The 11,842-nt window shown below is 40.8% G+C and overlaps 1 protein-coding gene across 1 annotated transcript in view; it reads left to right on the forward strand.

The window, feature by feature from the left end:
• The window catches only part of Mipep (mitochondrial intermediate peptidase), a 125,874-nt gene that overhangs the window by 35,691 nt on the left and 78,341 nt on the right, over nt 1-11,842 (forward strand). The window contains exons 11-14 of the mRNA XM_055617350.1: nt 140-293; nt 1,693-1,770; nt 3,526-3,730; nt 5,150-5,259. Of these exons, the coding sequence (XP_055473325.1) occupies nt 140-293; nt 1,693-1,770; nt 3,526-3,730; nt 5,150-5,259 (547 nt within the window). The remainder of the gene's footprint in view (nt 1-139; nt 294-1,692; nt 1,771-3,525; nt 3,731-5,149; nt 5,260-11,842) is intronic.

An 11,842-nucleotide genomic window follows, 5' to 3' on the forward strand; every position in this document is an offset into this window, starting at 1 on the left:
GAGACTACAGACTGCCAACTTATCCTCCTCCTGTGATTTTTTTTTTCCACTCTGATCCTAAGTATAGATGAACAGTTAACTAAATTTACCTTCTGAAAGTAAATACAAGTATCACTGTTTCCCTTTTCTTCCTTCTCAGGTATAATATTGAGCCCAGTTTATATTGCCCATTTTTCTCCCTTGGAGCTTGCATGGAAGGCCTGAATGTTTTATTTAACACACTGTTGGGCATCACCTTATATGCAGAGCAGCCTGCAAAAGGAGAGGTGTGGTGTGATGATGTCCGGAAGCTGGTAAGCCTCCTCCAGCTGTGCTGGCACCCAGGGCCCTTGGTCATGTCAGAGAGTCCCCAGCAGTTTCTCTTTAGAGTTAATTGTATTCTGAGAGGTGTCCCAGCTGATTTCTCTTTCATACAAAGTTGAAGCATCACTCTGATTTAGCACAAAGGACCTGACTGGAACAACAGAGTTCTCTGAAACAAGTGTTGTCAAGAAAGCCTGATAAAATGCTGATTTTCATTTACATACTTTGAAGTGGTCGTGAATTCTAGTTGTAAAAAAGTCCATTGTTCTTCATTATATAATGGCAGTGACCTATCCCTTTGTAGTTCCTACTGTATTGCTCCCCTTGTTTTTAGGCTTTTTCATGTGTTTGCAGTGGTCTTTGCATCAGACATTAATTTTATCCTGTGTCTGACTGATTTGACTTTGATGACAATTTCAAGCCTGGAGTTTTGCCTTTCTCCTATTAAGACCCACTTTACTTGGGATGTGAATATTTTAAATTTTTCCTCAGAAGGTTTTGTGACTTTCTTGGCCCTAGATTAATTTATCCCCAAGGCTTCACGGGGAAATGCCAGTTATTTCTTGCTTGCATGCTTGCTGGGCTATACTTACTTCAGTGTGTGCCTGATCATGTCAGCTGCCTTGCTGCTCTTTGGCCATGCTTTGAGCATGGGCTAGCTAAGAAGCAGGTCAGTCTAGTAGAGCACTCTTATTATCTCTGTTGTTGTCCACAAAATATCCCGTCATGTTACTAACTTCCTGAATGGTACAGATGAGGGGAAAGTCGGGATGCAATAAAAAGAAAAGCCAGTGACAGGCTGGAGGACAGATGCAGGTGGCAGTATGGGCCTTCTGGAAAAAATTTTGACAACCAGGAGGTGCTCTGTAGGTGCTTGCCAAGTGAATGAGTGAGTAAATATACTTGCTTGAAACAGCAAATTGTAATCACCAAGCTCAGAAAAACAAGTCAAGAAAAAGCTGAGTGACCGAATAAGGAGGAGAACTATATTTTATCAGTTCTAGACTCAAGGGCATGTATCAATTGCATAAGATAGGGAAGGAAAATAATTTTGCCACTGAGATTGTCAAGCCAGCCTTTCTTCCCAAAGCGTTTGGGTTATTCTGAGAGAAGCCTTCTGTGAAGAGCTGTGGTTGGTGTAGTTAGTGTAGAGGAAGGGTAGATAGGACACAGGACCTCAGGGGAATGTCTTCTCCTGAACACAGGATTCTCAAGTCAGATGCTTCAGAAGTGTAGCAAAATAGGTGACTATCTTTAGAAACTTGGGATGAAAAAGGTAACTAAAATGGCTATGGCTATGGCTGTGGCTATTTAATAAATAGGTCTTGTGTTCTGTTTTTGGAGGTTTTGATGGGGTCATTTACCATGAAATTTGAACTTGTATTCTAGGCTGTTGTTCATGAATCTGAAGGGTTGCTGGGGTACATTTACTGTGACTTTTTCCAGCGAGCAAACAAACCACATCAGGTAAGCCTTCCTTTACAAGCTGGCTTGTCTAGAAGTGGCCAGCAGTTTATCAGTATGAATGTGACCCTTACATGTCATTTTTATAGTTCCATCATATTTAAAAGTGCCAAAGATTTTCTAAGTATGTAAATGTGAAAAATAGGAGAGAATTTGAAAGTAGTAAAGATCATGAGAAGAACTGCATGGATCTGTATTAACTACTTGAATTTGGGATGTGATATCAACTAAAATAATAATGATTGGTAACATTTTACAAGCTCTTGTTTTTGAAAACCAGTACATGAGCTCTTTATATACTCACAACATTTAATGTTCACCCAGCCTTTGAACTAGGCTTTAACACTTGATGCCAGTGAGATGATGTACTTGCTCAGGACACAGATAGAGGTCTTAGGTCTTGACCCTAAACATTCTGTCTGGAGTCCCAACTCTCAACCCCTTTCCATGATAGACAGTTGTCCTACTTAGCACTGTCTGCTTGACACAGCCTAGAATTATCTCAATTGAGTAATTGTCTTCTTCACCTGGTTCATTTGTGGCACGTCTGTGAGGGATTGTCCTGATTGCTAATTTATATGAGTGGGCTTAGCCCACTGTGGGAGGTATTGTTCCTAGCAAGGTAGTCCTGGGGTATGTAATAAAGCATGTAAACTAGCAGGTAGTGTTACTCCATGGGTTTTCTGCTTGAATGCCTGTCCTGACTTCTCTCAATGGTAGACTGTGACCTGGAAGTGTAAGTCAGGTAAATCCTTTCCTTCCCCAAGTTGCTGGGTCTGTAGAAGCTGTACTGCTGGCCGTTAGCTCATGGCATGGAAAATACACAGACTTGCTTCTTTCCTTTTGCGGCACCCTAGATTTGCACACTTTAGCATTTTCATGCAACTCAGTGGGAAATGGCATGACTTCAGGTTAGCTATTATAAAAAGAAATGGTTTCTTGCATTTCATAGTGATCCAGAGACAGTTTCCAAAACATTTGAACAAAGGTGAGCCTAGGAGATGTTCTCAGTCTGGGATTTGACAGGTAGCATTCTGCAATCTGTAGATCAGGTTTATGGAGGCCAGTTGCTTTCCTGGTTGATTTGGCTAGCAGGAATCAAAATGAGGACTGGAAGACAGGTCAACAGCTCTGTGTTCTTCCTTTTTCCTCTTTCCATAGTTGGTGGTAGTTTAAGGATTCTCAGCCCTGGCCCCTGGGTTCAGATCTGAGAGGCAATATCTCCAGCTTGGCTGCAGCACTTGACCTTTTCAAGGCTTAGTTTCAGTTGACTTTTCTGAACTGAGATGTCTGATGTCTGAACTGGGAGACATCTGTGACCTTATGTCATTGTGAAGGAGGGACAGTATGTCTACTCCAGACTCTGCTTAGAAAGTTCCAGCCTTGGCTACCCAGAAATGAGGGTGGCAGAGTGACAGCCCTAAGGATATCAGTGTCTTCGCACTGACAGGTAACTCTTAGAGTGTGGGTCTTAGCTCCTCAGTGCCTCTCTTTCTATCACTGGACACATCAGGCCATTGCATGTTTTTAAGTAGCTGTATAAAATTCATAAATACCTTCTAGTGGTTTAAAAATTAAAATTTTAGAAAAAAAAGGGAGTAAATATACAGGATAAAAATAGAGTAATTTAGACGTCTGACCTATATATCTATAGCAGTTTATTTCTAGACTGAACTCACATATATCTATAGCATTTTATTTTTAGACTTGTTCTTTAGATTGTCTAACACCTTTGTCTATATACTTCTCTTCTCAAAGGATTGCCACTTCACCATTCGAGGGGGCAGATTAAAGGAAGATGGAAGCTATCAGCTCCCAGTCGTGGTTCTCATGCTGAATCTTCCTCATTCCTCCAGGGATTCCCCCACCTTATTAACTCCCGGGATGATGGAAAATCTCTTCCATGAAATGGGACATGCCATGCATTCAATGCTTGGACGGACTCGGTACCAGCACGTCACTGGTGAGGAAGGCTTGTGCTGGGAGTCTGGTCATTTATAGTGGATGACCATTGCTTTCAAGGTCTTTCATCTCGGATTTCCTCATCTTGTTACTGCTGCTCACAAGGCCCTTTCTGCAGTTCTCTCTCGGTGGGAGGAAGTCGCAGTTGTCAATTTTGATTTTGTGCCCACTTATATTTTATGATGTCACAGAGAACCTACAGTTGAATGTGTAAGAGAGAATAGATACGTGTCTCCTCAGTCCCTAGCACAGTTACTCAGTGAAATGTTTCTTTTTTCTTCACTAAAATAAAACTTCATGTAGTTTGTTACAAAACAAAGTATTTAAGAGTATGTTAAAATATTTTTACTTGTACTACTCCTTACAACATTGTAATTATGCTTTATGAATATTTAATGATGCCTCACTACATTCAAGATTTTATTCTTAGCTTTCTTGTCTCTAAGGTTTTTTTTTTTTTAATTTTTTTATTTTAATTTAATTTAATTTTTTTATTGAGACAAGGTCTCTAGTAAGCCAGGCTGGCCTTGAACTAGCAGTATAACTCAGGCTGGCCTTGAACTCACTGTATAGCTCAGGCTGACCTTGAATTCACTGTATAACTCAAGCTGGCCTTAAACTCATTGCATAACTCAGGCTGGCCTTGGACTCGCTGTATAACTCAAGCTGGCCTTGAATTCCTCATATTTTTGCCTCCACCTTCCAGGTACTAGGATTATAGGTATACACCACAATACCTGGCTGTCCTTCATCTGAAGTCCCAAACTCACTACCATGAGTGGTCAACGTTTGCGCACCTCCTTGTATGGTGTTGGCATCCATCGCTCGTTAACTGACTGGGAACACACAGAGCTTGGCAAAGAAAGATGTTTGAACAGCGTGTGGGTGGGTTGACTGGGACAGTGCAGTGTCACCCGAAGGTTCTTAGGGATTTGTTCCCTTCAGGAACTTTGAATTTGAAACACTGATTTTCCTTACTGAGGATTGACTTTGTTACAAAGCGTATGTAACTTAACTAAAGTCCTTTGAAAACAAATGAAAGCTAAAAGCATTTGGTAATGGAATTCCATGAATTAAATACAATGCCTTATTGCTTATAAGAGGGTTTTAGTTTGTATTCTATGTCAAGCCAACATAGCAGAAGACAGCTATGTGCAGAGGGCGTGAGCTGTCGCTTTGTAAGGTGTTTCAGCAGCTGTGTAAATATTTTGTTTTACTTCTGATATAAAGAAATATATAGGATTATAATGAACTTTTCTGCAAATATGTACAATAATTTTATAGAAGTAAAATATTGATTCAGTGAATTAAAGCTTATCATAGTTCATCAGAAGTACAAATAGAAGTTTTAATACTGCACATAATACGAAAGACAAACATGTTGACTTAACTCATACCTATATTTTTCTTCCCATTTTAGGGACCAGGTGCCCCACTGACTTTGCTGAAGTTCCGTCTATTCTGATGGAGTACTTTTCAAATGATTACCGAGTAGTCAACCAGTTTGCCAGGCATTATCAGACTGGTCAGGTAAGAATAACTAATAGAGGCTAATCATCCCTAAACTTTAAATACTGACATGGTGCCTCAGCTAGAAAAATTACAGACCTGACCTCATGCAATAGGTCGTAGTCAAAACATAACAGAAGAACAAAATGCCACAACAAGTGGTCCCCAGTGTTACATGTAAGTAACATGTCTGTGAAACGGTGAATTCCTACTAAGAGTTGGGTCTTATTCCTAAATTGTTAGCTGTGTATGTGCAAATATCTCCAAACCTGGAAAAATGAAAAATCTTAGCTAGTCCTGCTTCATAGGCATTTTGGGTAAGGGATTCTCACCCGTGCTACTGTGCTGTGCATTGGGTTTTATGGCCTACTGAATAATGTTGAACATTTGTATTTATATCTTCTATTTTCTCAAACACCGCCCCGTGAGCTGTCACATCATATTCTCAGCACATGGTCATATGCAGAAAAATAGCTGCCTCTTATCTGATGTCAAACAATCTACTCTTTTGTCTTCGTGTTTATCCCATACGGAAAACACTGTGTCTCTCCTTTTTCCCTGCTGTGCAGTGGGTCAGGCGTTCAGGCTAGTCTCACTGCAAAGAGCTTTGCTTCTGGACATTCGTTCTCTTTGCTTAAATTGTTTTCTTAGCCACCTATCTAAATGTGTGAAGTCTCAAAATTCCTCAGTTCAGGGTTTTTGTTTTTTTTTTTTTGTATGTATGTATGTGTGTGATACCTTATAATTTTAAACACTTCAAAATTAATATGAGAGTTATAGTTCAGTAGTTCTCTGTGAGTGTAACTAATGGTATGTTGCCATTTAATGACCCAAATGTGTTGTTTTTGTTGTTGTTGTGGTGCTGGGGATCTATCCCACAGCCTTGCATTGCATATGCTAGCCATGTTCTGCCACTGAGTGACATCCCTACCCAGCTGTCCTATGTTCATTGGAAAATGAACTCTTGCCTTTGGGTACGTTTCTGCATCATAGTGTACCTTGCTTTACATTGCTGTTTGCATCTCTGGGCCCTAGACATTTGCCTAGAACAGGATGGGGTTGAAGAGTAAAACTTAAAGATGTTAAGTGGAGGGATTAATAAAATTAGGAGAAAACAAAAGACTGAACCCCATCTTTATTTCCATCTTTCTGACTATCTCTAGGTTGTAATGTGGCCTGGTTGTCTTTTGGGAGCTTGATTCTATTTTTATTAACTCTAGAATGGTGGATGGGTTTCTAGGTAGCCAATCTGAGTCTTCATTTCAGTTTTTAAAATTGCAAAGTTAAAGTAACTATTGGGAAGAGTTGTTTTGGGAATTGTGTAAGCATAGTCAATGGTGTGGCTGCACATACACCTGCAAAGAGTCATGCAGCCATTCATAGCTTCATGTCAGGGTTTGGGAGTGATAGGAGTGTTGTAATTGCTTCCCATGTGAGGCCTATGGAGTAGAGCCAGGTGCCCCATATGCAAGATATCAGGACAGCTCAGGCTCCCTAAGGTATAGGGAGTGGCTGAAGAGGGTAGTGAATACATGAGGTCTTGGAAAAGGCTGTAGAAAGGGGGCTCTCAGTCAGTCTTTTCCATCTTGTTAAAATATACTAGCACTTATTAAGGCCATCTTAAGGATGTGAAGCCCTCAGGCAGAGAGTTCTTATTGAGTTTATGCTTCATGCCAATCTCCAGCAAAAGGCAGGCATCGTCCCAAGGCTCTTGCTTTCAATTCTTGAGGCCAAGATAAGATAGGCCATTTTGGCTAGAAGGAAAAGCCTCTAAAAGGCCTGGAAAGTCCTCGAAAGGGCTTATAGAGGACATTGCAGGTAGCAGAAGTGGCCAGAGAATAGGTGAGAAGGAGGAGAGAGGAACTAGTCAGGACGAGGGCTGTGGTGAAAGGCTCAGGTAAGCAGGAGTAACCTAGTGAGGGAGGAAATAATGAAAGTAAGCAGGAGAATGATATCATTTAATCGTCACTTTTCAGTGTCCCTGGCTTCAAGAGGCGACAGGTGGGGATAATTGGGCAGGAGTCTGAAGGCAGCAGTTGGCCCAGTAAATCAACTTGCAGGGTTCTGAGGAACAGGCTGGGACCATTGCACATCTGAGGGCATTTTTTATGAGCAGCACCTTCTGGCCTACCCATTCTTGTCTGAAAGCTGCTTCTGTTTCTGCATTCTCTTCTCCACACATACCTCCCCAGCACAGCCCCTGCAGAGAGTTTCCCACACTGTTTGTATTAGACTTTGCTGCTCCAATTCCTGGGTACCTGTTGCTCCTGGCCACTGATTCCCACACAGCTCTGTTCCACTTGTCACCTTTGAAGTGTGACCTGGTTCAGCCCTCAGCAGTGAGGGATGGAAGGTCTGCAGGCAGGCAGTGAGGGTGAGCAGGACCACTGCTTGCTGGCTGTAGGGTTGGATTTACTAGAAGGAAAAGCCCCAAAAGGTCTGGAAAGTCTTCACAAGGGCTTGTGGGAGTATCAGAAATAGCCAGAGAATGGAGAAGAAGCGGGAGAAAGGAGCTAGTCAGGGAGACAGCTGGAGATAATGGGGGTGGGGTAAAGGTAAACATTCTATGTTACAGAATTCTTAAGGCTCAAGTCTGAAAGAGAACTTGTCAGGTTCTTACTTGGATTTATTTGTGTGTGTGTGTGTGTGAAAAGGGGGGGGGGAGATCTTGGCCTAAATTCATCATTGATATTAATGTCAATTTTAAAAGATGACCAGCCATGTAAAGAACAGGCCAAGGAATGGAAAGGGGACAAAGCCACTGCATGGAGGGCAGTAGAGGAGTTTCCTCAGCAACAAAAGCCCTTTGAAGAGCTAAGTAAGGTATAATTCCAGCACTTGGGAGGTAGAGTCAGGGGTATTAGGTATTCAAGGCCAGCTGAGAGACCCTATCTTAAAAAAAAAAATAGTTGAAAAACAAAACAAACCCCAACAACAATAGGCCCCAATTGCACTTTAAGACATGCTTCAGGGAAGCATTAAGCTGCTTTGAATTAATTTCACACCCAAACTCAAAAGTCATGTCCAGTGCCCTTCAGGACTTGCAGACACAGTCTGAGGAATTTGAAATAATTTCGTGATTTCATGGAGAACACAAAGCATGCCCACAGGCAAGAGACAAATAAATGCTCTAAGATTTTCAGAGGACTCGCCTCTTCTTGTTCTAATTAAGACACCCAGTGGCTTGATCTCTCCCTGCTCCCTTCAATTTAAGGGTAGTTCTAGCCTTAGGAATATGGAGTTAATTACTAAAATCTAAGTCTTTATAAATAAATGACAGGTCGGCTCAGGGCAGTGTCTTCATGTTTAATTTCCTGTCCAGTTGCTTTCAGGGGAGGATTTATCCTCCCACCTTGAGGCATGTTCTAGAAAGCTTACAGAGCCCATGGCAGTCTGTCAGGATTTACTAACCCTGGCTATAGCAGAGTGCAGCCAGTGACTTTATTAGGCTGGAGGAGTTAGAAGCCGGCTTTTACGACTCACATGTACACAGGTCAAGTGACAGTGTCCCCTCAAACTCGTCACCTCTTGGGCCACATTTGGGGACCTGTGGTCCTGAGGGCCTATCTGTCATCTCTGCTTATTGGTTCCAGCCTTTGTTACTTTTCAGTCTGAGTGAGTATAGATTCACCTGTAGGCAGCTCATGCTTCTGGAGACATGTTCTTTACCTGTTCTAAACCTTCCTAAAAGACAGCATTTCTTGCTCCAAAATTACAGCCTTTGTTGTTTACCTATTTGTACTTAATAGCAGATTGTGTCTCCCCTATCCCCAAATCTCTCATAAAAACTTCAGGCAGTCTTTATAATTACTGGGTTCTTAGGATCAAGAGGATAGTCTTAGCCTCTACTCCCAGCATTAAAAATGTTAAGCATCTCCAGGCTTGATAGCTGACCTTTGACCTGGTCCCAAAATATCTCCCTAGAAGTGAGGTATGCCCAGATTTTCCTCTTTTTTCCTCTTTCACTGCCCTTGTTTACTGATTCCTAAATGGCAGAATCACTCTTTTTTTTCTCTCTCTCACTGCCCTTAGTTACTGATTCCTACATGGCAGAATCATGTTGTTCCAGCTCAAGGATTGTGATCTTTTCATATCAGGCTTTAGGTAAAAATTTTAAAATGAGCCCAAGAATAGGGTAATGGGTAGGGTTAAAGTTAGGGTTTCCTTTCTTCTAAGGTTCTGTCCCTACTCCACTTTTTCAGAAAAGATTTGTAACCAGATTTTTAATAGATTTTTAACTCTTGAGTTGAGGTAGCCAAGCTCATAGTTAGACCAGATAGCTTCTGTACACGGCCCATGTCCAGCAGTATCCTCCTCTGTCGCCAGTTCTTTTAGTTTGTAGCTTATACTAGCATTGGCATTCAAACAGCCATACTTGGAGCAGGGTGTTTCCCCTTCCTCTAGTGACCTGTCACCTAAGGGACAGTCAGTGCAGTGTGCTCTGTCTTATCTTTAATTGTCATGGTCCCAGTACAACATGGTCTCTGCTACTGTGGTTCTATGATAAGCTTCATATCAGAGGACTAGTCCTCCTTAATTTGCTTCTCAAAAATGTTGTCGATTCTCGGGCCCTTGTGTGCTTTCCTGGGCATTGTAGAATCAAGTTACCTACTTTTTAGAAAAGTATAAGAATTCAGCATTGCCATGTGTACACCAGCATATCTGTGTGTATGTTGTATCTGTACCATGTGCCAGTGTCAGGATTGAGGCTTCAGATTCAGGACTACGACATAGTTCTCCATTTAGCAGTGTTCTTAAAAGTCTTGGAATAAAGTTTTAATGTTTTCTTCCTAAGGCCTTAATCAGCTTTTGTCAGACCTAGTTGCAAAAGCTTCACCTTTCATACTGCTGTACTCTCAGAGAGCTTGCACAAGTCACTGTTTGTGTAGACTGTGAAAGGCCTCTTCATCAGTTATTCCTGCTGAGAGTGTGTTTTCTCTTTCTAGCCCACATATCTTTTGTTTCTTTTTCTTGTGTCATTCTTTTTGAGTAGAAGCTGTATATGAATATGACTTGCCTTGAACCTGATTGATGCTTTTGTTTGCTTGTTTTTGTTCATCCTAGATTTTAAATGAATGTTTCTACTATTTTATTATGAAGGAAGTTGCTAGTATGGGTTTGGTAGAGATGCCAGGAAAAGCAAATTTCTTCCTAATTTTAGCTCACAGAGTTTTTGTTTATTATTATTATTTTTTTAATCATTAATAATTGCCATATTCTAGCATTTTTCCCCATATCTTTTGAGGAATTGGTTAGTGAGTGTGTGTTAAGAATTATCAGTAAGACGCCTTTAAGTTCTAGGATTAAACAACCTTGGTCCTGGATTGTTTTTGTTGTTGTTGTTTTTATTTTAAATATAGAGCTGACTTGCTGCTACTTTGTAAGTAGAGGAAATTTGGGTCTGTGAGAGAGATCTGCTAATGACTTTTGTTCGCTGGTATTGAGTAGAGGCCTGTTGCAATATTTGTGTACACTACTTTATTTGGGTTCTTACATCTACCACTCTTCTCCAGCCCAATCCCTTCCAACACTCCAACACCAGGTAGGAGAGACAAAGGGTTAGTGGGGAGAGGGAGCATTGAGATCTTTTTAGACTACTTGCTCCTGATTAGGGGTGTTAAGTTCCTTGGGCAAGTCCAATCTTTGTCTTGTCCGGATATCTGCAATTTCCTCTTCTTGTCTCTTCTTTTCTCGACTGTTTGACAAACCAGCAACAGCAGCGGCAGCAGCAGCAGCAGCAGCAGCATAGCAGCAAGAGGCACCACCAGGAAAAACAGCCATATCTTCTTCAGAGTGGCCCTCTCTGGACCGTTTATTTTATCTCCAGAGCCCCCAGAATTAAATTCCCCTCAGCTGGCTAAACACCCCTGCTAGTGCAGGAAACAATCATAGTTAAGTCAGTGGACAAACTTAAGCAGCCCCATATCTCATACCTGGGCTCAAACTAAAAACATTCACATAGCATAACTGGGTTTTTTAAAGAAACCAAACCTCTCACTATAGAAGCCATTTTATAAAATGAACATGAGTTATCATGTTCCTTCTTTTTCTGTTCTTTACAACTTTTTTAAAAAATAAAACTGTAATTATCTGTTTCATAAAGCTTTGTCAAAGTTCATTTCTAAAGCCATTTATGACTTTTCTCTGTGGGAAGATTTTTAGTGAGTGGTTCTTTAGTAGTCATTGGGCTCCTTCAACTGGACTTTTCTTCTTAATAAGCTTTGCTAAGTTGTAATTTTCTAGAAATTTAACCCAAGTTCTTAAGTTTATTGGCATAGTTATTTATAGTATTCTTTTACCTTTCATTTTAAGCTTCATCTGTAATTATATTCCTTTCCACTCAGTATTGTTTTTCTCGTTTTTTCCTTTACTAATCTTGGCAGGTGTTTGTTTTATTAGTATTTTCAGAAAGCAAATGCTGAGTCTTCTGTTTGGTTTGGCTTCACTGATATTTTTTACTTTGTTATTATTCATTTCTTCCTTTCTTGTTTCACAAACTTCCCTGATTTCTTCATTTTCTTTCTATCTATCCGTTCATCCATCCACCTATCAATCTGTCTATCTATCTATCTATCTATCTATCTATCTATCTATCTATCTATCT

This window comes from Psammomys obesus, unplaced genomic scaffold (assembly GCF_907164565.1).
Source record: "Psammomys obesus unplaced genomic scaffold, mPsaObe1.curated_primary_1811, whole genome shotgun sequence".
Classification (NCBI taxonomy): domain Eukaryota; kingdom Metazoa; phylum Chordata; class Mammalia; order Rodentia; family Muridae; genus Psammomys; species Psammomys obesus.